The sequence below is a fragment of the Diceros bicornis genome, chromosome 2, assembly GCF_020826845.1.
Source record: "Diceros bicornis minor isolate mBicDic1 chromosome 2, mDicBic1.mat.cur, whole genome shotgun sequence".
Taxonomy (NCBI): Eukaryota; Metazoa; Chordata; class Mammalia; order Perissodactyla; family Rhinocerotidae; genus Diceros; species Diceros bicornis.
This window is the reverse complement of record NC_080741.1, coordinates 85,250,614-85,271,520: the sequence shown is the minus strand read 5'-3', so window position 1 is coordinate 85,271,520 and position 20,907 is coordinate 85,250,614. Positions and strand designations below refer to the sequence as shown.

Genomic DNA, 20,907 nt, shown 5'->3' with positions numbered 1-20,907 from the left:
GTCATCACTCAGTTAATTCTCACAGCAACCACTGAGGAAGATACCCGTATTATTCCCATTTTATAGGTGACGAAACTGAGGCACAGAGAGGCTAACTGACCTGCTGTAAGAGGGCTCAGTAACCAACCTGGGATTCCCTGGAGGTCTTCCTTGGACTGGGGAGTCTGAGGGGTGGGCTCTGGTCCACTCCTCCTCCATCGGAGCTCATGCACTATGATATGTTTTACATAGTGGACTTGGGCCCGAGATTTTATTTGATGAAAGAGATCTTGGGCTACACAAAAAAAAAATGCTTGCAAAGCCCTGGCCTCATGTCTTCATGTTGCAAATAATGAGACTAAGGCTAAAGGCCACAAAATCCATGCTCACTTCAGCAGACAGAGGAGGGAGAGTGGTTGGTGCGTCCAGTGGGTTTGTTTGTAGCCAGTCTCCTCACGGGACTGGAAAGGAAGCGGCCGCCCTTATTAACAAGTATACAAACCCACCCCCTATGAGGATTAGCTCTGGAAGAGGAGCTTCCAGGTGCAGGGGCTCTTGCCTGTCCCTTTGCTTCTCCTCCCTGGGTGGGAGGGGACATTCTGTCTTCTGATTCTGGTTGACCCTCAGGGCGTGCTGCTCCCCCACAAAAGTTCTCCTCCAAGAGTGGCCATAAGCCCCTTCCCTCTGGGCTCTACAGCACACGTGGGGCTGACTGTAGTTAGGAAACCAGACAGTAAGAAAAAGCATGAGGGAAATAAACACAGAAGCATAGAGAGACACCGATACTCAGGACCCTGGTCTCTGATCCTACCGTGGCTGGCCTGCTGCTAGAATTACCTGCCTGTTCTTCAGGCTCAGATGCTGACCATTAGCCCTCAAGGCCCCAAGGCTGGTTGGGTACCTCCCTGCAGCCCCCAGGCTTCCTCCACATGCTGGACCCTGACTCATAGTCTGGCATCTAGCACCACTCTCCCTGCATATCTTTTTGTTCTTAGTGTATCTTGTTATTTTTTAATTAAAACTTTTTTATTATGAAAGATTACACATAGGCAAGTTGTAGAAAATGTGGAGCATAGAAAGAAGTAGAAAGAAGGAAAAAATCTCCTTTGCCACCCAAAGATAACCACCAAACACATATTAATGTATTTCCTTACATTTATTCAATAAATATTTATTGAGCACCAACTATATGCCAGACTCTGTGTTGGATACTGGGGATGCTGATAACAAAGAGTGACTCTTTCTGTCAGGGTTAATTTTTTAAATAATTGAATTAGAGACCACATACAAAAAATGTCCTCATTTTAAACAGTATATAATTCTATAATACCTCTTATAAAAATTATATATTATGAACATTTCATACTGAAAGCTAAAATAATCTTCGTTCACATGTTGATGGAGGTTGTCTCTGGCTGATAGAATTTGGAGAAATTGTTGCTTTCTGAATTGTTCGATATTTTGCAAAATGCAATGAAAAAGCCTTTTTTTTGGCATTAATATTTGTAAAAGACAAAAAATAAGAAAATAGAAACCACCCAAAATCCTATCTCCTGAGATAAATACCACTGTTATCTTGATATACTTCCTGATCCCTCTTTTTCCGTATCTAGCTGAGATCACATACTCACTGATTTTAAGCACAGTTAATCTGGTTTCCTGGAATTTTAAAATTTATCCATGATTGAGTAGGAGGTCCCCAAATACACAGAGGGACATCAGCACTGCTGGGGCCATCTTGGTCACCTGAGGTAATGGAGTCCTCTGGACCTGGGGCCAGAAACTCCTAGGCTTGAATTCCTGGAATGCTGACAGGTCTAAGAGTACAAACAACACGGTCATTCTTCAAGTCTTGGTCAAGCTCCCGCTCTAGGCTGGGCACCCTTGGGAGAGTGAGGGCCCAGGCCTTGCCCTTTGGGAGCTCGAGATGGTTCAAGAGACAAGCACCATGACCTCTGACTGACCCTCATGCCCACTGTGTCAAGCACACAGTTGATGCCATAGAAACCCCAGAGGAGGGAAAGCAAGGTCAGTGTGAGCTGTTGGAAAGGCTGTTGGAAAAGCCTTTCTACAGGAGATGTGACATCAGCTTAACCTTCAGGATAAGGGAGACCAATGGGAAAGGCATTCCAGGTGGGAAACAACAGGAGCAAACACAGAGTCAGCACAGCATTGTGGGATACAGAGATGACACAGCCCTGCACTGGGTAGGAGGAAACCACCTCAGAAATAAGATACCTCGCATGACCTTGTTTCACCTTCGTGAAAGCCTTATGAAAGAACAGCCACAGGAATATTGAGTGATTTGTCCAAGGTCACGTAGAGAGTTCTTGGCAGATCTCTTATCCTTCAACCCCCAAAGCAGAGCTCTTTGCCCCAGACCACACTCCTCACATCTTCTGAATTCTGAGAATGAACACCAGAATGAGTGTATTACAGGCTTGTTCCAGGCTGAGGTTCTCCTACAGCTTGTGTTGGTTCCCTGCAGAGAGCAATGATGAGGACCCGCACCCCAGAGTAACTGGAAAACGTCAGCAGAGCTGGGGCGCTGGACACCCCCACAGGGACGGCTCACCATAGGCAGTAGGTCTTACCATCTCCCCTTTGCCCCTGTGTCCCACTGTTGAGTTTCTCAACGGGACCAAGCATGTCTGTGTGAAGATGTTCTTTGCAGCTTTGTTTACGGTAGGGCAACAACAGGAAAGAACCTCATGTCCAACAACAGCAAAAGAGATCAGTGATGCTACACCCTGTCCTAGGGGGAGCTCTGTTCTTCACACATCTCTGAAGTGAAAAAGAAAGACGTCAGGTCATATAATTAGTTTGATCTCATATACACTTTGTAAAAATTCACACATATGTGGTTATAAACAAGACTGGAAGGAAAAATATCAAAATGTTAATAGTGGTTCTCTCTGGATAGTTAAATTATGGGTGATTTTTATTTTCCCTTTTTTGAACTATCTTATACTATAAATATTTTACAATGAGCACGTGTTGTTTTCTTTTTGGTGAGGAAGATTGGCCCTGAGCTAACATCTGTTGCCAATCTTCCTCTTTTTGCTGAAAAATATCAAAATATTAATAGTGCTTATCTCTGGATAGTTAAATTATGGGTGATTTTTATTTTCTCTTTTTTGAACTATCTTATACTATAAATATTTTATAATGAGCATGTTTTGTTTTGTTTTTGCTGAGGAAGATTGGCCCTGAGCTAACATCCATGCCCATCTTCCTCTATTTTATATGTGGGACACCTGCCACAGCATGGCTTGATAAGTGATGCGTAGGTCTGTGCCTGGGATCCGAACCTGCGAACCTCAGGCCACCCAAGCGGAGTATGCGAACTTAACCACTATGCCATGGGGCCAGCCCCACAATGAGCATGTTTTAGTTTTACAACCAGAAGAAAATTTTTGCAAAAAAATGATGATAAATTTCAGCCCAAATGGATCATGGAAAAAAAAAGAGCATAGGAGAAAGAGCCTAGATTAATGCCCAGTAGAGACCCTGGCACACATGAGGTGTTTAATAAATGCTGCCCATGAGGCTGGAGTTGAGCTCTGGGCTCTATTTCTGGGGATAAAAGTGACTAGGAATGCAGGCTTTGGCAACAGACCTGGATTTGAGCCCTGGAGTTGCCACTTGCTGGCTGTGTGACCTTCAGGGAATGATTTAACTTTGTGAGCCTCAGTTTCCTTATCTGTGAAATGGGAGAGGAAGAGGTACTAATATCTTCTTCATGGGAATTCCATGAAGATTAAATGAAATATTAAATACAAATTACTTTGCACAGTGTTGGCACATAGAAAGTGCTCAATAAATAGCAACTATTATTATTGACTTTGAACTAGGCCCAGGTCCTCTCAGGCCCCAAATTCTTTTTTTTTTTTAATTAATTAATTTTTTTATTGCAGTAATATAGGTTTGTCCAATTCTTTCTTAGTAAACTGAACGCGGTCACCCTTGGGTGTGCTGGGGGAGTAAGAGACAGAGTAAAGGGAAAGCATTTGTAAGACTGTCTTGCCTCTTGAAGACTGCCCACCTCACCCCAGCACAAGGACTGTGTTAGGTCTTGTAGCACTTCAGACACGTGGAGATGACAGCTGTGGCTGGGAGACCTGACTAACGGGGGTTGTCTCTACCCAGGTGCTGAGCATGGGGAGCCTGATGTTTTGAAGGATGAACTTCAACTCTATGGAGGTAATTGGCTATCTAGTGACTTGGGAGAAAACAGAATTAGAAGAAGGAGATGAGGGCTTAGGGCTTTGTTGGGCAGAAATAAGGTCTTGAGGGTGTTTCATGCGCTGGGCAAATATAGGAGATGTGGCAAGGTGTGTGGTTACAACATTGGCAGATGGGGATGGGGGCAAGTATTTCTACCATAGTGAGACTGTCCTGTTCTCTTCCAAGCTATAACCTTGACTTGTGGGGTGACCTTAACCCCTCACCTAATATTTCTGGCCATCAGCTTCCCAACCAGCAAAATGGGACACAATCAGTACTCGCTGTCCTAGAATTCTGGGCTGTTTAAGCATGCAAGGGAAAATTAAAGACCTGATCTCGACAAAGCTCATGTAATGCAATAATTGCCTCCCAGCACCGTGATTATGACAGCAGGAGACATAAACGTTATGGCACTGGGTTTGGTAGCACCGTGATGAAATGGGGAATTTGTAGGAACGAACTATTTTGCCTGACCAGTGCACACTGCCAGATAAGAAAACCTGTTCAACTTTGTTTAATCCAACATTTCTATAATCTACTTGCTCTCCTAATGCCTGATAATAACCTAAAGGAAACAATGGGAAACACTTATGTGTACATTCAAAGAAAAGGAAGTGAAATATTTTGATGTTCTGCATCAAGATATTACCCCTGGCTGCCTCTGGGTGGTAGCATTGTGGATAATCTTTATACTGTTTTATTTGCCTATCTGAATTTTCTGATTTTCTTACTTTTTTTTTTTTTTTTTTTTACAAAAACAAGTATTACTTGGTTTAGAAAAATGTTTTCAATTACTCAAGGAGTGTAAGAAGTTTTCACTGGGTGTAAAATGAGAGAGAGAAACTGTCACATTTATGTATATTTAAAAATGTTTTTTTATCATAAAAGTAATTCATATTCACTGTAGAAAACATAGATATTGTCACTTATTTGTGAATCACTTTCCCCCCACCCCAAGACATTGGAAGACTTAGTAAACTATACTGTTGGAGTCTCGTTTCCTGCCATTCTTGGTGTATCCCCTGTGCCCTCAGTACTGGTCACTCTGGTCACTTGTAGATGGTGTTTCCTGTTTGCACATCAGCCCTAAAGACAGTTCAGCATGCTGTTTATTGCTGTGTGCCGAGGGCCCCCTTCTGGTGTTTGTGTGTGGGACTGACCTGAAGGACAGGAAGTGTACAGGAATGGGGGCTCCTGGTAGTGGTAGTGGTGGGATTACAAGGGGTCCTGGCTGCTCTTGAGGGGAAGGAGGTAACAGACTAGGAGAGAGGTCACCAGGAACTAGAATAGGCACCAAGAACTGGAGGGTGAATTGGGTGAGAGGGCCACCCCAAACCCAATGAATGAGGAGGCAGCGGGTATACAGGGTTCAACTCACCCTTGGGGCAGCCTAGACAAGGGGCTTGACACTCAGGGTTGGGGGGTCGGAGTTCCCAGTGTACAACCCAGCCTGGCTCCCTCATGCTCAGGGCCTGGTGGGGCACATGGCTAGGTATCATTACCTGCATCTGGATAGGCATGAACATGCAAACTGGTGGCCCATGTGTGTGTAGATATGTTGTATCTGGCGCACAGAGTGTTTTATTATTATCATTATTAATAATATATTTGATCAATTCTGTAACTCACACTTTTTCACATTTGGACATCCCTAAAATCAGGATTCATCTTAAAATCACTGGCAACTTACAATAATTGACAGTAGTTATCCTTACATAGTAGCACATAAAATAATGTCAGTCTCACAAACGATGACATCTTTGATTTGATAGAATGTAAGTGTTGCCAACTTTTTTATAATCAAGAAGTTTATGTAAAAACCTAGATTTCTGGCTTCTCATGGGAAATTGGAAGCCCTGTAACATTGAGCAGGCATTCCTACAGCAGCTTTCAGCAACTGGTAGGTGGTGGCCCCTTTAGAAGGAAGAGGAACCTTCCAGTTTGCTCCAGGTCCCATTCGGCACACTCCAGATCAAATGGAACAAATGGAAGTTCTCTGAGTGAGATCTGACTTCCCCGCAGAGTAACTTCTCCCCACTCAGAGGGTAATGGATGTGTGATTGGTGATTTTCCTTCTGTGCAGGAGTCCCTGGAGAGGTGGTGCCCTCTGGGGAATCAGGTGAGTGTCTGGTCAGGGGAGGGGGGTTCTCAGCGCTGGTGTCGAATGAGTTCTAGACGTCATCTTTCTCCCAGAAGAGGCAGCTGCTTCAGGGTGCACGTCTGAGAGACAGGACTCCAAGTCCACTTGGGCCTCGGGCTCCGACCTGGGCTCAGCAAGCAGGTGGGGCTTGCTGTGGCATGAGGCAGAGGCCGGTGGAGATTAGAAAGGAGGTCCAGGCAAGAGGCAAAGGGATTGTAAAAACTATCTATAGATAGAAAGACCCCTTGGGGGCTGGAGAATTCGACAGGGGCATTTTCAGAGGTCACCTCTGGCCTCCCCAAGGATGGCGGCACCTGCTAAGGACCCAAGCTGGTCTGGGCACTAATGCTGAGTTTCTAATTTCCAGGACTCCGAAGGAGAGGCTCTGACCCAGCAAATGGTAAATACAGAAGCTCCAAGAGGAGAGCGGGAGGTGGTCTGGATTTCAGGGGGTTGGGACGGGACAACAGACAGCCTGAGAGGGTGGGTCAGTCCCAGAAGGGATGCCATCATCAGCCAGAGTGTGACTGTGATTAGGGAAAGGGACCTCTGGGCACAGGGGAAATGGAAAAGAAGAGACTCAGGCCAGTAGAGTGAGGAGGGGGTCAGTGGGGGTCCCAAGGACAGCCACCCTCACCTTCAGAGCTTTGCCCTGACTGGTCCTGCAGTGAGCGCCCTCTGACCCAGGACAAAGAACCCAAGAGAGCCATTCTGCATGAGGCAGGGAGGAGAAAATGCCGCCTGCTGTCCCACATCAAAGTTAAACCCTCATCTCTCTCTTGCTCCTAAGGAGAAGTGGCAGCCTCTCAGTTAAGACGACTGAATATAAAGAAAGACGGTAAGGAAACTAGTGTTGCAAAGCTGCTTCCGCCCTTCTGGTCCAGATTTCTGTGGGTAGAAGGTCAGCTGGCAGCCTGGAACAACAGTAACTGTGGCCCATCTCTGTTGTGTGCCCTGCAGTTTGCAAACTCCTCAGCTTAGAATCACCTTGAGAAGGTGGTACAATGATTCCCATTCTGCAGATATGGAAACTGAGGCTCAAGGATGGAGAGGGGTCTTACAGCTAGTGAGTGGCACGACCTGGGCTTGAACCCTGGTCCTGTGCTCTTTCTGCTATGCACAGAGTAACTAGGATGATAAATGCCCTCCAGGCCCATGGCCATGATGAGGAGCTGGAAACAGGCCTGGTGAGGAAGCCGTGAGGCTGGGTTAGACTAGACTCTAGGGAAGGAGTGAGAGAATCACGGAGTTCCTCCACTCCAGTCCTGGAACTGTGGGGACCTCGGGGAGGAGGCTGAGGGTGGGAAGGGAGACCATGGTTTCTGATTTTTTTTTGGAGTTGTTGCAAAAGCCCATCTTTAGGGAGGGGGAGACCTGGGCCTGAGCCCCTGGCTCTGCCTCCGTCCAGCAGAGCATGCTGTGTAGCCTTCCAAGGCTATGAAATGGGCCTTGTTGGACTAAAACCGAGATTCCCAAAGTGCAGGCCAATTCCAAGTTGCTTCAGGACATGGCATTATATCGCAAAGAGAGAAGGCGACTCCCCTTTCTACTCTCGTTCTCAGAGCACGGTCTCAGCTGGGAGCCCCGTGCCTTTAATGCCACCATGACCCTTGCTCGTTGCCCTTTGGACACAGAAAGCAGCCTCTCCCTGTGTGCAGAGCCTTCCGCAGGCAGTGGGGCAGCTAGAACTTCCCCATCTTGCTTTGTATGCCTTGTGTTTGTTTTAAGATGGGGGATCCTAAGTTTCCATTTACTATTGTGACGTGAAGTTTTCTTTTAAAGTAAATTTATTTAAGGAAAAAAGGAATCTGTTCAAAGAAAAATGTTTAGTAAATATCAGTACAGATGGTCCCTGGATTAGCGTGGAATTGTGAAGGTGGTGAGCAGTGCTACGTAGAAAGAGCAAAACTCACAAAGGTGGGGTGTGGATGGCTGAAGACTGAGAAAAACCAGATGAGAATGATCCCCCAGGTCCCTCCCGGCTCAAACACGACCTTGAGTCTTTATTCTGGCCCGATCGCTTCAGCCTCCAAAACACCCCGAGATCGCAACAGCCCCTCCACTCGCCTGGTAGAACCCTTCATTATTCTGGGTCTGTGCCTTGCTCCCACCTCCTGGCCTTGTCTCGTGCTGTGCCTCCCGTGTAACATGGCATGTAAACGCACACACATGTATACACACACACAAGCACACAACACACACACACGCACACACAGTCCTACTGCCTTGACTGCCTTTAATGCTTAGGCTTAGCTCAAACTCTGATTCTTCCATGAAGCCCTCCTGGACTGCCTCAGCCGTGGTGACTCCCAAATTTTTATGACATCTTAACAGCTGCATAAAATTCCACAGTGTGGGTACATTATGATGTTCTTATTATTCCCCACTTGATAGACATTTAGGTTGTTTCTGACTTTTTGCTCTTTTCAACTAAGCTGTCCTACCCGTCCAGTCCTCTACTTGATCATGCATTTTGTTGCTCTCTCTCTCTCTTTTTAAAAATACTTGTATTTTCTAAATATTTGTTCATAAAAAAACTGGAAAAAAGATTCTGGGAGAAATTCTGTGTTAGGAATTCAATTTGCATTTCTGAAAGATTGGGTGAGGAGAGTTCTCTAATCCACCTCTCCCCCAGGCTGTCACATCTCTGAAGAGACCTAAGCCTGATGCTTCCTTAAATGTTAAGACTAGTTCTGCCTAACATACTTTTTTCCTAAAGAATAAACTGATTTCAGAGCCAAGAATGTTCTAGAAATACTCATTTTGATTTTTCTCCAGGAAAAAAACAACAAAAACAAACCCAGAAATACCCTGCTCACCTCCGTTCACTTGCCTTCCATACGCCCCTCGACAGCAGTGGTATGTGGCACCCCACTGCCTTTACCATTTACACAGCATGTTCCCATCCAAGACCCCTCGCTCCCGCTGGTGGGGTAGAGGTTGCTCTCCTCCATTTATCACCGAGAACACTGAGGCTCAAAGGGGTCAGGACATTTGTCCAAAGCTTTGCAGCACATCAGTGGTCAAAATCTGGACTAAATTAGGACACATTCCCTGAAGCCTCAACACCCACTCAGAGAGCCTGCCTTGTTCCAGGGAACCATCCCTGAGTTGTCCTCTCTTTTTTCTTTTTCTTTCTCTCTTCCTGAAGTCTTTTTTTGCATCTCTTCTAATCACAGCCCCTTGACTGGGTCAAGGCCCCTGTGTGCTCTCCCCTGATGACTTCCACAGTGCCTGGCAAAGTGCAGGGGCACCTCTTTCACAAACCACTCTCAGGAATTCCTGCCCAAGGTATGGGCCCTGTCTCTCAGCTCCTCTTTTGACCTCTGTTAGCTACAAAAACCCTCCAAGCCTGCAATTCCACTTCTGGGGCATTGGGCCCACAGAAATATATGCACAAAGGCATGGAGACTCGTGTGGTGATGTTTGGTGCAGCATCGGTAGTAACAGCAAAAAATAGGACACCTCTAGGTTCATCAGTGGATGAGAGTTAAATAAATTAGGGTAAGTTTATACCATGGAACACTATGTAGCCATCAAAAAGAACAAGGCAGATCTATATATGCTCTGAGATGGAAAGATGGCCCCAATCTAACAATGAGAGGAAAAAAGCAAATTATAGAGCAGCAGGTATACAAATTGGTCCTGCTTTTGTTTTTAAAAATGTGCATATATATGCCTGGAAAAGTTTTGCCAGTCACCACTCAATTTTAAAGAGTGGGATTAGGGAGGGAGAATGGGACAATGTGAAACTTTTAAACTTGACACATTTACACTTTTTACCTTTGCATTTACCGTTCATTCGACAAATAAAGTATTAACAAATAAAGTATCGGGCACCTCTGCATGCCTGGTGCTGCTTTAATCACTGGGCGAAATCACCACCCACCATCCTACTGAGGGGCACAGAGAATAACACAGAAATGAAAATATAGCAAGTTGAGTGGTGATAAATGTTAGAAAAATAATAAAGTGAGATAACGGCTGGAAAGGGGTGGGGCTTGGGGTGCTATTTTAGCTGGTCAGGAGCAGCCTCTCTGAATAAAGTTACACTTGAGCAGAGACAGGAATACTTTTGTTCCTCGTTTTGTTAATGTGGTGTATCACATTGATTGATCTGCAGATGTTGAACCATCCCTGTGTCCCTGGTATAAATCCCACTTGATCATGGTGTATGATCTTTTTAACGTATTGCTGGATTCGGTTTGCCAATATTTTGTTGAAGATTTTTGCATCTGTGCTCATCAGCGATATTGGCCTGTAATTTTCCTTCTTTGTCTGGCCTTGTCTGGCTTTAGTATCAGGGTGATGTTGGCCTCATAGAATGTGTTAGGAAGTGTTCCATCTTCCTCTATTTTTTGGAGTAGTTTGAGGATAGATATTAAATCTTCTTTGAATGTTTGGTAAAACTCTCCAGAGAAGCCATCTGGTCCTGGACTTTTATTTTAGGGGAGGTTTTTGATTACTTGTGATTGGTCTGTTCATATTCTCTATTTCTTCTTGACTCAGTTTTGGGAGGTTGGATGAGTCTAAGAATTTATCCATTTCTTCTAGATTGTCCAATTTGTTGGCATATAGTTTTTCATAGTATTCTCTTATAATCCTTTGTATTTCTGTGGTATCCATCGTAATTTCTCCTCTTTCATTTCTAATTTTATCTGAGCCTTCTCTCTTTTTTTCTTAGTGAGCCTGTCTAAGGTTTGTCAATTTTGTTTATCTTCTCAAAGAACAAGCTCTTTGTTTCATTGATCCTTTCTACTGTTTTTTTGGTTTCAATTTCATTTATTTCTGCTCTAATTTTTATTATTTCCCTCCTGCTGACTTCGGGTTTTGTTTGTTCTTCTTTTCCTAATTCTGTTAGGTGTAGTTTAAGACTGCTTACTTGGCATTTTTCTTGTTTGTTAAGGTGGGCCTGTATTGCTATGAATTTCCCTCTCCAGACTGCCTTTGCTGCATCCCATGTGAGTTGGTACAGTGTATTTTCATTCTCATTTGTCTCCAGATATTTTTTGATTTCTCCTCTAATTTCTTCAATGATCCATTTGTTGTTCAGTAGCATGTTGTTTAGTCTCCTCATCTTTTTCACTTACCCAGTGTTTTTCTTGTAGTTGATTTCTAGTTTCATAGCATTATGGTTGGAAAAGATGCTTGTTGTGATTCCAATCTTCTTAAATTTATAGAGGCTTGTCTTGTTTCACAACATATGGTCTATCCTTGAGAATGTTCCATGCATGCTTGAGAAGAATGTGTAATCTGCTGTGTTTGGATAGAGTGCTCTATATATATCTATTAAGTCCATCTGGTCTAGTTTTTCATTTAAGTCCACTATTTCCTTATTGACTTTCTGTCTGGAAGATCTATCCATTGAAGTAAGTGGGGTGTTAACGTCCCCTACTATTATTGTGTTGTTGTTAATGTCTCCTTTTAGGTTTGTTAATAGTTGCTTTATGTACTTGGTGCTCCTGTGGTGGGTGCATATATATTTATAAGTGTTATGTCCTCTTGGTGGAGTGTCCTTTTTATCATTATATATTGACCCTCTTTGTCTCTCATTACTTGTTTTATCTTGAAGTCAACTTTGTCTGATATAAGTATGGCAACACCTGCTTTCTTTTGTTTGCCATTAGCTTGAAGTATCATCTTCCATCCCTTCACTCTGAGCCTGTGTTTGTCTTTAGAGCTGAGATGTGTTTCCTGGAGGCAGCATATTGTTGGGTCTTGTTTTTTAATCCATCACTCCACTCTGTGTCTTTTGATTGGAGAATTCAATCCATTTACATTTAGAGTGATTATTGATATATGAGAGCTTAATGCTGCTATTTTATCACTCATTTTCCAGTTATGCATTTCCTTTGTTTCTCATCCTGTGTGTTTCAGACTACCAATTCAGTTTGGTAGTTCTCTGTGATGGTTTTCTTAGTTTTCTCTTTATTTATCATATGTGTCTCTGTTCTGGTTATTTGTTTAGTGGTTATCATGAGGTTTGTATAAAAAATCTCGTAGATAAGATAGTCCATTTTCTGATGGCCTCTTATTCCCTTAGACTAAGTCAATTCCATCCCTTTCTTCTTCCGCTTCTAAGTTATTATTGTCACAACTTATTCCATCTTGTGTTGTGAGTTTGTGGTTAAAGTGATGAGGTTATTTTTACTTTTGTTGTTTTCCTTCCCTTTATCTTTGATGTTATAATTAAGTGTTTGCTAACCTATTCTGATAGAGAGCTGCAATTTTTCTGATTTTATCTACCTACTTTTCTCCTTGCTCAAGGCTTTGTATCCCCTTTCTCTTTTTTTCTTTAGGGATTAGGAGCTTCTTGAGCATTTCTTGTAGTGGGGGTCTTGTGGCAATGGAATCCCTTAGCTTTTGTTTATCTGGGAAAGTTTTTATTTCTCCATCAAATCTGAAGAATATTTTCACTGGATAGAATATTCTTAGCTGAAAGTTTTTGTCTTTCAGAGTTTTAAATATGTCATTCCACTCCCTCTTAGCCTGTAAGGTTTCTGTTGAGAAGACCGCTGAAAGCCTGATAGGAGTTCCTTTGTACGTTATCTTTTTCTGTCTTGCTGCCCTGAATGTTTTTTCTTTGACATTGAGTTTTTCCAGCTTTACTACTATATGCCTTGGAGAGGGTCTTTTTATGATGATATAGTTAGGAGATCTGTTACTTCATTCACTTGTATTTCCTTCCACAGGTTTGGGAAGTTCTCAGCTATTATTTCTTTGAACAAGTTCTCTGCTCCTTTTTCCCTCTCTTCTCCCTCTGGAATACCTATAATCCTTATGCTGCATTTCCTAATTGAGTTGGATATTTCTCGGAGAATTTCTTCATTTCTTTTTAGTCTTAGTTCTCTCTCCTCCTCCATCTGGAGCATTTCTGCATTCCTATCCTCTAGATTGATAATTCTATCCTCCATATTGTCAGCTCTGTTCTTTAAAGATTCCAGATTTTTTTTTATCTCCTCTATTGTGTTTTTCTTTTTTATTTATTTAATTAATTAATTTATTTAATTTTTGTGAGGAGATCAGCCCTGTGCTAACACCTGCCAATCCTCCTCTTTTTTTGCCAAGAAAGACCGACCCTGGGCTAACATCTGTGTCCATCTTCCTCCACTTTATATGGGACGCCACCACAGCATGGCTTGCCAAGTAGTGTCTTGGTGCACGCCTGGGATCTGAACCGGTGAACCCTGGGCCACCACAGCAGAGCATGCACACTTAACCGCTTGCGCCACTGGGCCGGCCCCTTCTCCATTGTGTTTTTCATCTCCAACATTCATGATTGGTTTATCTTTATAGTTTCAATTCATTTTGTGAAGAAGTTCCTAATTTCATTGAACTGTCTATCTCTATTTTCTTGTAACTCGTTGAGCTTTTTTATGATAGCTACTTTGAATTCTCTGTCGTTTAGATTATAAATTTCTGTGCCTTTGGGACTGATTTCTTGGTGCTTGTCATTTTCCTTCTGGACCCGAGTGGTAATATATTTTTTCATACTGTTTGATGGCATGGGTTTGTTTCTCCACATAGTGATAATATCTGGTTGCAGTTTCCACCTACCACCACTGGGTGGGGGTCAAGAGCTGTGTATTCTGAGCCTGCCACGATCCGTGGGTGCTCTGGCCGACTGGCTGTGCTGGAGTGCCAGCCAGGGGGAGGGGCGCTTTCTTTTGCCTGCCAGATCCCAGGGGCTTCTTGCTCTCCCCTTGCTATCTGCTCTCCTGGGGTGCTAGCTTGATGAAGACACCCCCACAACAGTTCAATCACCTCCATGTGGGAGTTTCCCACAGGTTGTGAGGGAACTCAGAGAGTGACGGTTTTCCCATGGAGGGCGGCCCCTCCGGCCCCCTCTCTGAGAGCTGTGTGGTCCCAGGGTCACTGCTGGGAAGGGAAAGGAGTTCTCCTTACCTCCTCCACTTCCTCTGGAGGGGTCCAGCACCTCCACCTTCAGACATATGGCTGTGTGGGTCTCTCAGATGTCTTTTGTGTTGTGGGAATGTCCTCGGTTGGTATATGAATGTCCTTTTTGTTGTATCTTAGCGGGGAGAGCTCACTCCACCGTGATGCTGCCGTCACTCCTCGAGATGGGAATACTTTTAGTAATTAAAAAAAGAGAGAGAGGGGCCGGCCCAGTGGTGTAGTGGTTAAGTTCATGTGCTCCACTTCGGTGGCCCAGGGTTTGCAGGTTTAGATCCTGGGTGCAGACCTATGCACTGCTTATCAAGCCATGCTGTGGCAGGTGTCCCACATATAAAGCAGAGGAAGATGGGCACGGATGTTAGCCCAGAGCCAATCTTCCTCAGCAAAAAGAGGAGGATTGGCAACAGATGTTAGCTCAGGGCTAATCTTCCTTACCAAAAAATAAAAAAATTAAAAAGAGAGAGAAAAAGAAGCAAATAGTAATTCCCCACCCTTGCCTTTTCAGATGAGTTTTTCCATTTCGTACTCCTCTGCTTTGCCATCGGGGCCTTGCTGGTGTGTTATCACTATTACGCAGGTGAGTGGGGGGGCGTGGAAACAGGGGAGCAGGGGGCTCAGGACCTGAGGGCTGACTGTTCTCTCCTTGCTGCACTTGCAGACTGGTTCATGTCCCTCGGGATTGGCCTGCTCACCTTCGCCTCCCTGGAGACCATTGGCATCTACTTTGGGCTGGGTAAGGCCCCTGCACAGACTCTCAGAGAGTGGTGGCTGGATGGGCCACAGATGCTCGCCAAAGACCAGAAAGCCATGACCTTAACCTCTTGTAAAGATTTCCTTATGCTCATGTTTTCTCCCTGACCACTTTCAAGGTCAGCGTGAGGTTGTTGGCAAAACCTCATGGAAAAAATGGGCAGCTCCACAAAAATGCAACAAAAACAGTTTAAAGTGGCAAACAAACAGAATTAGCCAGATACTAAAAACAAGTTAGTTAATGGAGTGGGGTACTGAATTCACTGAGTTTCCTGGCACTGTTATTGCTGTTTGTGGTCATTGTTTTTAATAATAATAATTCTAGCACTATTATCTAAGCTTAACCTGCTACCTGAAATTCCACCATTAGAGCCTTGTTTGTGGGGTTAGGCCTTTGTCCGAGGGTGGCCAGGGGGAGGCTTGACCCCAGGTCCTCTGATGGGGCACAAAGCTCAACCACTTTTCTCTCCATTTCTGAGCAGTGTACCGGATCCACAGCATCCTGCAAGGCTTCATCCCCCTCTTTCAGAAACTGAGGCTGATGGGTAAATTTTACACTCTTCCTATGTTCACTTTCTTTCTCTCTATCAGGGTCTTCTGTTGCAAACGAGGAAGGGTTAGCATATAGAAAAGAGCACAGGGCCTGGGTTCAAATCCTTTCTTTTCCACTTTACCACCTCTGCGCCCCAAGAGCCTCTTTAAGCCTCAGTTTCCTCAACTGGAAAATGGGTGTAATAATACCTACTGCACAAGGGTGTTGCGAAAATCAAGTGAGGAATGGATGCAAAAGTCCTTATGTGTGAAGCTCTGTAGAAAAGAACTTTACACTTCCCCCAAACACTATCTTCTCAGTGATTTTATTTGCCTAATAGCAGCTGGGGTTGGGGGTGGGCTTTAGTTATCTTACACCTAACTGATGAGGAAACTGAGGCTCAGAGAGGTGGAGTGATTTGCCCAGGATCACACAGCTAGAGTGGCTGGGAGGGGCTAAAGCAATTCCTCTTTCTTGACCAGCAGCTCTGTGCCTACTATTACATCCCAAAACTGAGAGGCCAGGGGGCTGTGTGTCTCTGTGCTGGGGATTTCTGTCTCCTTTAATCCATTTCATTCATAAAGGAGAAATTAGGTCAATGGCTGTGGGTCATGGAGACCTGTGGCTTCTGGGTGACTACATATCCCAGCTGTGAGGGTTATTTGGGCACTTAGGGTAATGGTGGGGATGAGGCCTGGCTGCCTCCAGAAGACCATGCCATCCTCCGGGTTTTGCCTTCCAGGGTTCCGGAAGACCAACTGAAGCCAGTGCTGGGCAGGTAGCCAGGCTAGGCCCCAGTACGACCACCACTGCATCCCCTGAGCCCACGAGGGCAGAGCAACATTCTAGGAGACACGCGGCAGGCCCAGCTAGAGCAATAAAGAGAGCACTTTTCCTTCCTTGTGGTCTGAACGTTGGCACCAGCCTGGGCCAAGGTATCATACGGGCAGCGTTGGTATGCAGTTCAGCTGCCAGAATGGAAGGCAGAGGGAGGGTGCGGGGCCTGAGCCCTTCCCAGTGCCGGGATCAGCAGGAGGATTCTGGGACATCACTGCTCTCAGGAGACAGTAGGAGTCCCCTGGGCCCTGCGAGCTGTAATCTGTCTGGGCTTGTGGTTTCTCTTAAGTCCCCAGGCCATCCCGGTGGGCTCTCAGGTCCTCCAGAGCCATCCTGGGACAGACAGACAGTCCACTGCCCTGAGGCAGGGAAGCACCATGTCAGGCCCCTGGGTGAACCTGACACAGGTTAAATGCTGGGTACTAAAGTGACAGCATTCAGGCATCTTCCCTCAGCCCCACCACCTGGTGCCTGTGCCACTACCCTGGACTCTGTCAAGATTCAAATAAACATTATCTTCCTTGGACTAAAAAGAATCAGCTAAACATTCCTTTAGGTTTCTGGAGTGCGAGAATACATTTGGGGTCTTCTTTGACCCCATCTAGTCAGGAAGGACACCTTGTCCTACTGGATAAAGTACAAACGGGAATAAATGTAGAAATTTTAGGTCTAAGACTTCAGTTGTACAGGTTTAGAACAGGAGACAAGGTTTTGCAAACATTCTTGTGAAAAAGATCTGGGGCTGTTAGGTATCCTCAGCTCAACAAATAGCAAAGAAATGAGATAAGAGCACAAAACAAAATCCATTGCAAGCTTGGGTTGCATTAATCGAGGTAGAGTCTAACTGAAGGAGGTGATAATAGGTCCTTTACACAGCCAGGACACATCAATAGCATGTGTTCGGTTCTAGACTCACATATCAAGAGCAACGATGACAAACTAGAGAACACACAGAAGAGACCAGGGTGGGATATAAAGAATGATTGAAGAAATGAGAACTGTTCGACTTGCAGAAGAGAAAAGTGGGGGCCTTCATTGAGCTTGTAGACTCTGGAGGACACTTCCTCAAGTGCTTATGATGGTCCAGGTCCAGTCACACACATGATCTGATTTAATTCCCACAGCAGCCTTGAGATGTGTGAATCATCTTCATTTTGCAGATGGAGAAACAGACTCAAAGAGGTTTAGTAACTTGCTCAAGTGTCCACAGCAAGTAAGCAGCAGAGCTGCGATTTGAGCCCCAGCCTGTGTTCTCCTCCAGCCAAGCTGCCCTCCAGAGTGTGGCTAGTCCCCCACTGCAGGCAGAGCGTCTCTGAGGCAGCCACAGGTCTTCCCAGTATTTCCCAGACTTCGGGATTTCTCAGAGTTATAGAATATTTTTTTTCCCCTTTTTCTCCCCAAAGCCCCAGCAGACAGTTGTATGTCATAGTTGCATATCCTTCTAGCCGCTGCACATGGGATGTGGCCTCAGCATGGCCGGACAAGCGGCGCGTCGGTCCGCGCCCGGGATCCGAACCTGGGCCGCCAGTAGCGGAGCGCCCGCACGTAACCACTAAGGCACGGGGGCCGGCCTCTAGAATATTTTTTAAAAAGTCAGAGAAGGGGCGCTGCCAACTCCTTACTTGCCGATTGAGGACAATAAAAATAACAAAAACATCAACTATCAGCATCATTTTATAAAAGAAAGGACAGTTCTACATCAAAAAAGCAGAGAAACTATCATCAGAAACAAAATGGGATTTAAAATCAATAAATTAAGCCTTATGAAAATCTTACTATGTGTCCTTTTTTCTCAAATCACTGTGGTCTGGTGAAAAATTATCTTTTGGAAACCATGAGACTATGGAATTCCAACGACTTTTACGTTCTCTCGTTTCTGGGATTTTCTAGCTCAGCTCCCATAGCTCAAGAGATGAAAGGCTTCCTACCTCCCAAAGCCACTCGTACGGCAAGAACTGCCTTGCTCTTCTTCTAAGATGGCTCTGTCCACGAAGCTCAAGGCTTTCTTTCAGAAGAGTAAGGAGTGACCCAGGAATGGGGAATGTTCTCGACAGTCACAGCCATGCTTTCCTCAGCACTCGGCTCTCAGCTCAGCCTGACGGCAACATCTGTGGCATAGTCCTCCAACCCTGTTCCTTTTTTTCAAGGTTTTTTGGGCTGTTCTGGGTCCCTTGTATTTCCATACAAGTTTTAGGATCGGCTTGTGAACTTCTGCGAAGAAGCCAGTGGGAATTCTGATGGATCGGATTACATCTGTAGTCAGTTTGAGGAGCATTGTGATTCTTTTTAGTGATTTATTACCTTTTTTACATTTTCATTAGGAAAAAAATTGCCCCAAATCCCAGGATCCAAAGTCAACCACAGTTGGTATTTTGGTGTGTTTTCTGTGAGTCTTTTTACTGCATGACTTCATTTATTTTTATTTGGGATCTTTTTTCTTTCACATATAATAAGCATTTTTTCATGACTACCTACTGTCCATAAGCATCATTTCCAGCCACTGTGTGTATCATGCTTTACATAATAACCCCTCTGTATTTAGGTGATACTATCAAAAGCTATCGTTTGTTCAGTACTTCTTACGTGCTGGCTGTGGAGCTAAGCACTGTGTACACATCATGTCATTTAATCCTCATCGAAACCCTGTGAGGTAGCGTCTATCATGATCCCCATTTCACAGACGAGAACACTAAGACATGGAAAGTCAGTTTCTGAGGTTTTGATGTCAAGTGTTTATGCATAACTTACTTTCTTCAAAAGGGAGCCTGGAATGCACAGATCAGATATTTATCAAACGTGTAAATAGAATACAAGCTTTCATGATAGAAATGTGAACTTGCGGGTCTGAGGACAGTGTGGTTAGCCTTCTCCATCCTGGCTTCAGTTTCCTTATCTGTACAATGGGGATCAGAGCAGTGCCTGCCTCACAGGGTTGTGGCAAGGATTACGTGAGATAATTGCACCAAGTCTTATACACAGTATCTGGCACATAGTAGATGCTCAGTAATTGGGAGGTACTTGATTAGAGCAAGGGCACACATCAGATGCCAAATGGTCAGGCAGACAAAGTCAGCCTGATGTAGAAAAATGGGGAGCAGGGAGAGGGGACCAGGAGAGCCGATACCTGACCAAAGTGGGCAGCTGCTGTCCAGCGTTGCCAGGCAGGAACACCAGCTGAGTGGTACCAGCCAGGAAAATGGAACTACACCAGGTCTTTTAACAGAGAGGTCTAATATAGGGGTTGTGTTAAACACGTACAGGAGACTGAAAGGCAAGGCATCACAGAGCCGAAGTGAGGGAAGCAGTTAGCACGTAGGGCTGGGGAACAAAGGAAAGAGGTGAGAACCAAGAAGCTTGGGAGAGAGCCCTACAGAACTGAGACCCAGATCTCTGAGGAGGGGGCACTGCCTGGCGGGGCTGGTGTCTCTGAGGGGGGCCTGATGATGCTTTCTAAGAGTGCAGGACCAGTGATGTCAGACCTCCAATTTCTCAAGAGAAGGCTGAAACCCAGATTTTTTTAATATTGGAAACTAATTCTTAAATATTTCAAATTCCGCTATGGAACATGGTATAATGGTTCCTCAAAAAATTAAAAATAGAATGACCATATGATCCAGCAAGTCTACTTCTCGATATAGACCAAAAAGAATCGAAAACAGGGATTCAAAGAAATATTTGTGCATCTGTATTCGTAGCAGCATGATTCCCAATAGGCAAAAGGTGGAAGCAACCCAAGTGTCCATCGACAGATGAATGAATAAACAAAATGTAGTCTATACATACAATGGAATATTATTCAGCCTTAAAAAGGAAGAAAATTCTTTTTTTTTTTTTTTTAAAGCTTCAGTGCATGGCTGTGTCTCCTAGTTGTTAGTTTAGTTCTCCATGTGAGCTGCCACCACAGTATGACAACTGACAGATGGGTGGTGTGTTTCCACAACCGGGAAATGAACCCAGGCCATGGTGGTGAAAGCACCGAATCTCAACCAATAGACAGGGCTGGCTCAGAAAATTCTGACACGTGCTACAACATGGATGAACCTCAAGGACGTTATGCTAAGTGAAATAAGCCGCACTTATTGTGTGAAATAAGACACAATATGCTAAGTCACAAAAGGACAGATACTGTATGGTCCCACTGATATGAGGTCCCCAGAGTAGTCAGATTCATAGAGACAGAAAGTAGAACAGTGGTTTCCAGGGCCTGGATGGGGGCGGGAGTGGGGGAAGGGGAGTTAGTGTTTAATGGGGACAGAGCTTCAGTTGGGGAAGATGGAAAAGTTCTGGAGATGGATGGTGGCAATGGCTGCACAGCAATGTGAATGGACTGAACGCCACTGAGCTGTGCACATAAAAATGGTTAAGGTGGTCAGTTTTCTGTTATGTGTATTTTACCACAATTAAAAAGACATTTCAAGTTAATTGTGGTCAAATAAAACCAGACCTGAGCTGCAGGCCCTCAGCTCACAGTGTCTACACTGAGGGATCTCCACAGTGCTAAGCTCGAAACAGGAGCTGAGGAGGT

At 44.7% G+C, this 20,907-nt stretch overlaps 1 protein-coding gene across 5 annotated transcripts in view; it reads left to right on the top strand.

Annotated features, from left to right (window-relative positions):
* The window catches only part of TMEM40 (transmembrane protein 40), a 58,917-nt gene extending 40,772 nt beyond the window's left edge, over nt 1–18,145 (top strand). For 3 of the 5 annotated variants that reach the window (XM_058565483.1, XM_058565474.1, XM_058565494.1), the window contains exons 4-11: nt 4,129–4,182; nt 6,290–6,325; nt 6,714–6,746; nt 7,137–7,184; nt 14,769–14,840; nt 14,922–14,996; nt 15,496–15,558; nt 17,543–18,145. In XM_058565483.1, coding sequence (XP_058421466.1) covers nt 4,129–4,182; nt 6,290–6,325; nt 6,714–6,746; nt 7,137–7,184; nt 14,769–14,840; nt 14,922–14,996; nt 15,496–15,558; nt 17,543–17,619 — 458 coding nt within the window. In that variant the 3' untranslated portion in view covers nt 17,620–18,145. The other 2 variants (XM_058565514.1, XM_058565504.1) reach the window with 2 other exon arrangements.
* The last annotated feature ends 2,762 nt before the right edge of the window (nt 18,146–20,907 follow it).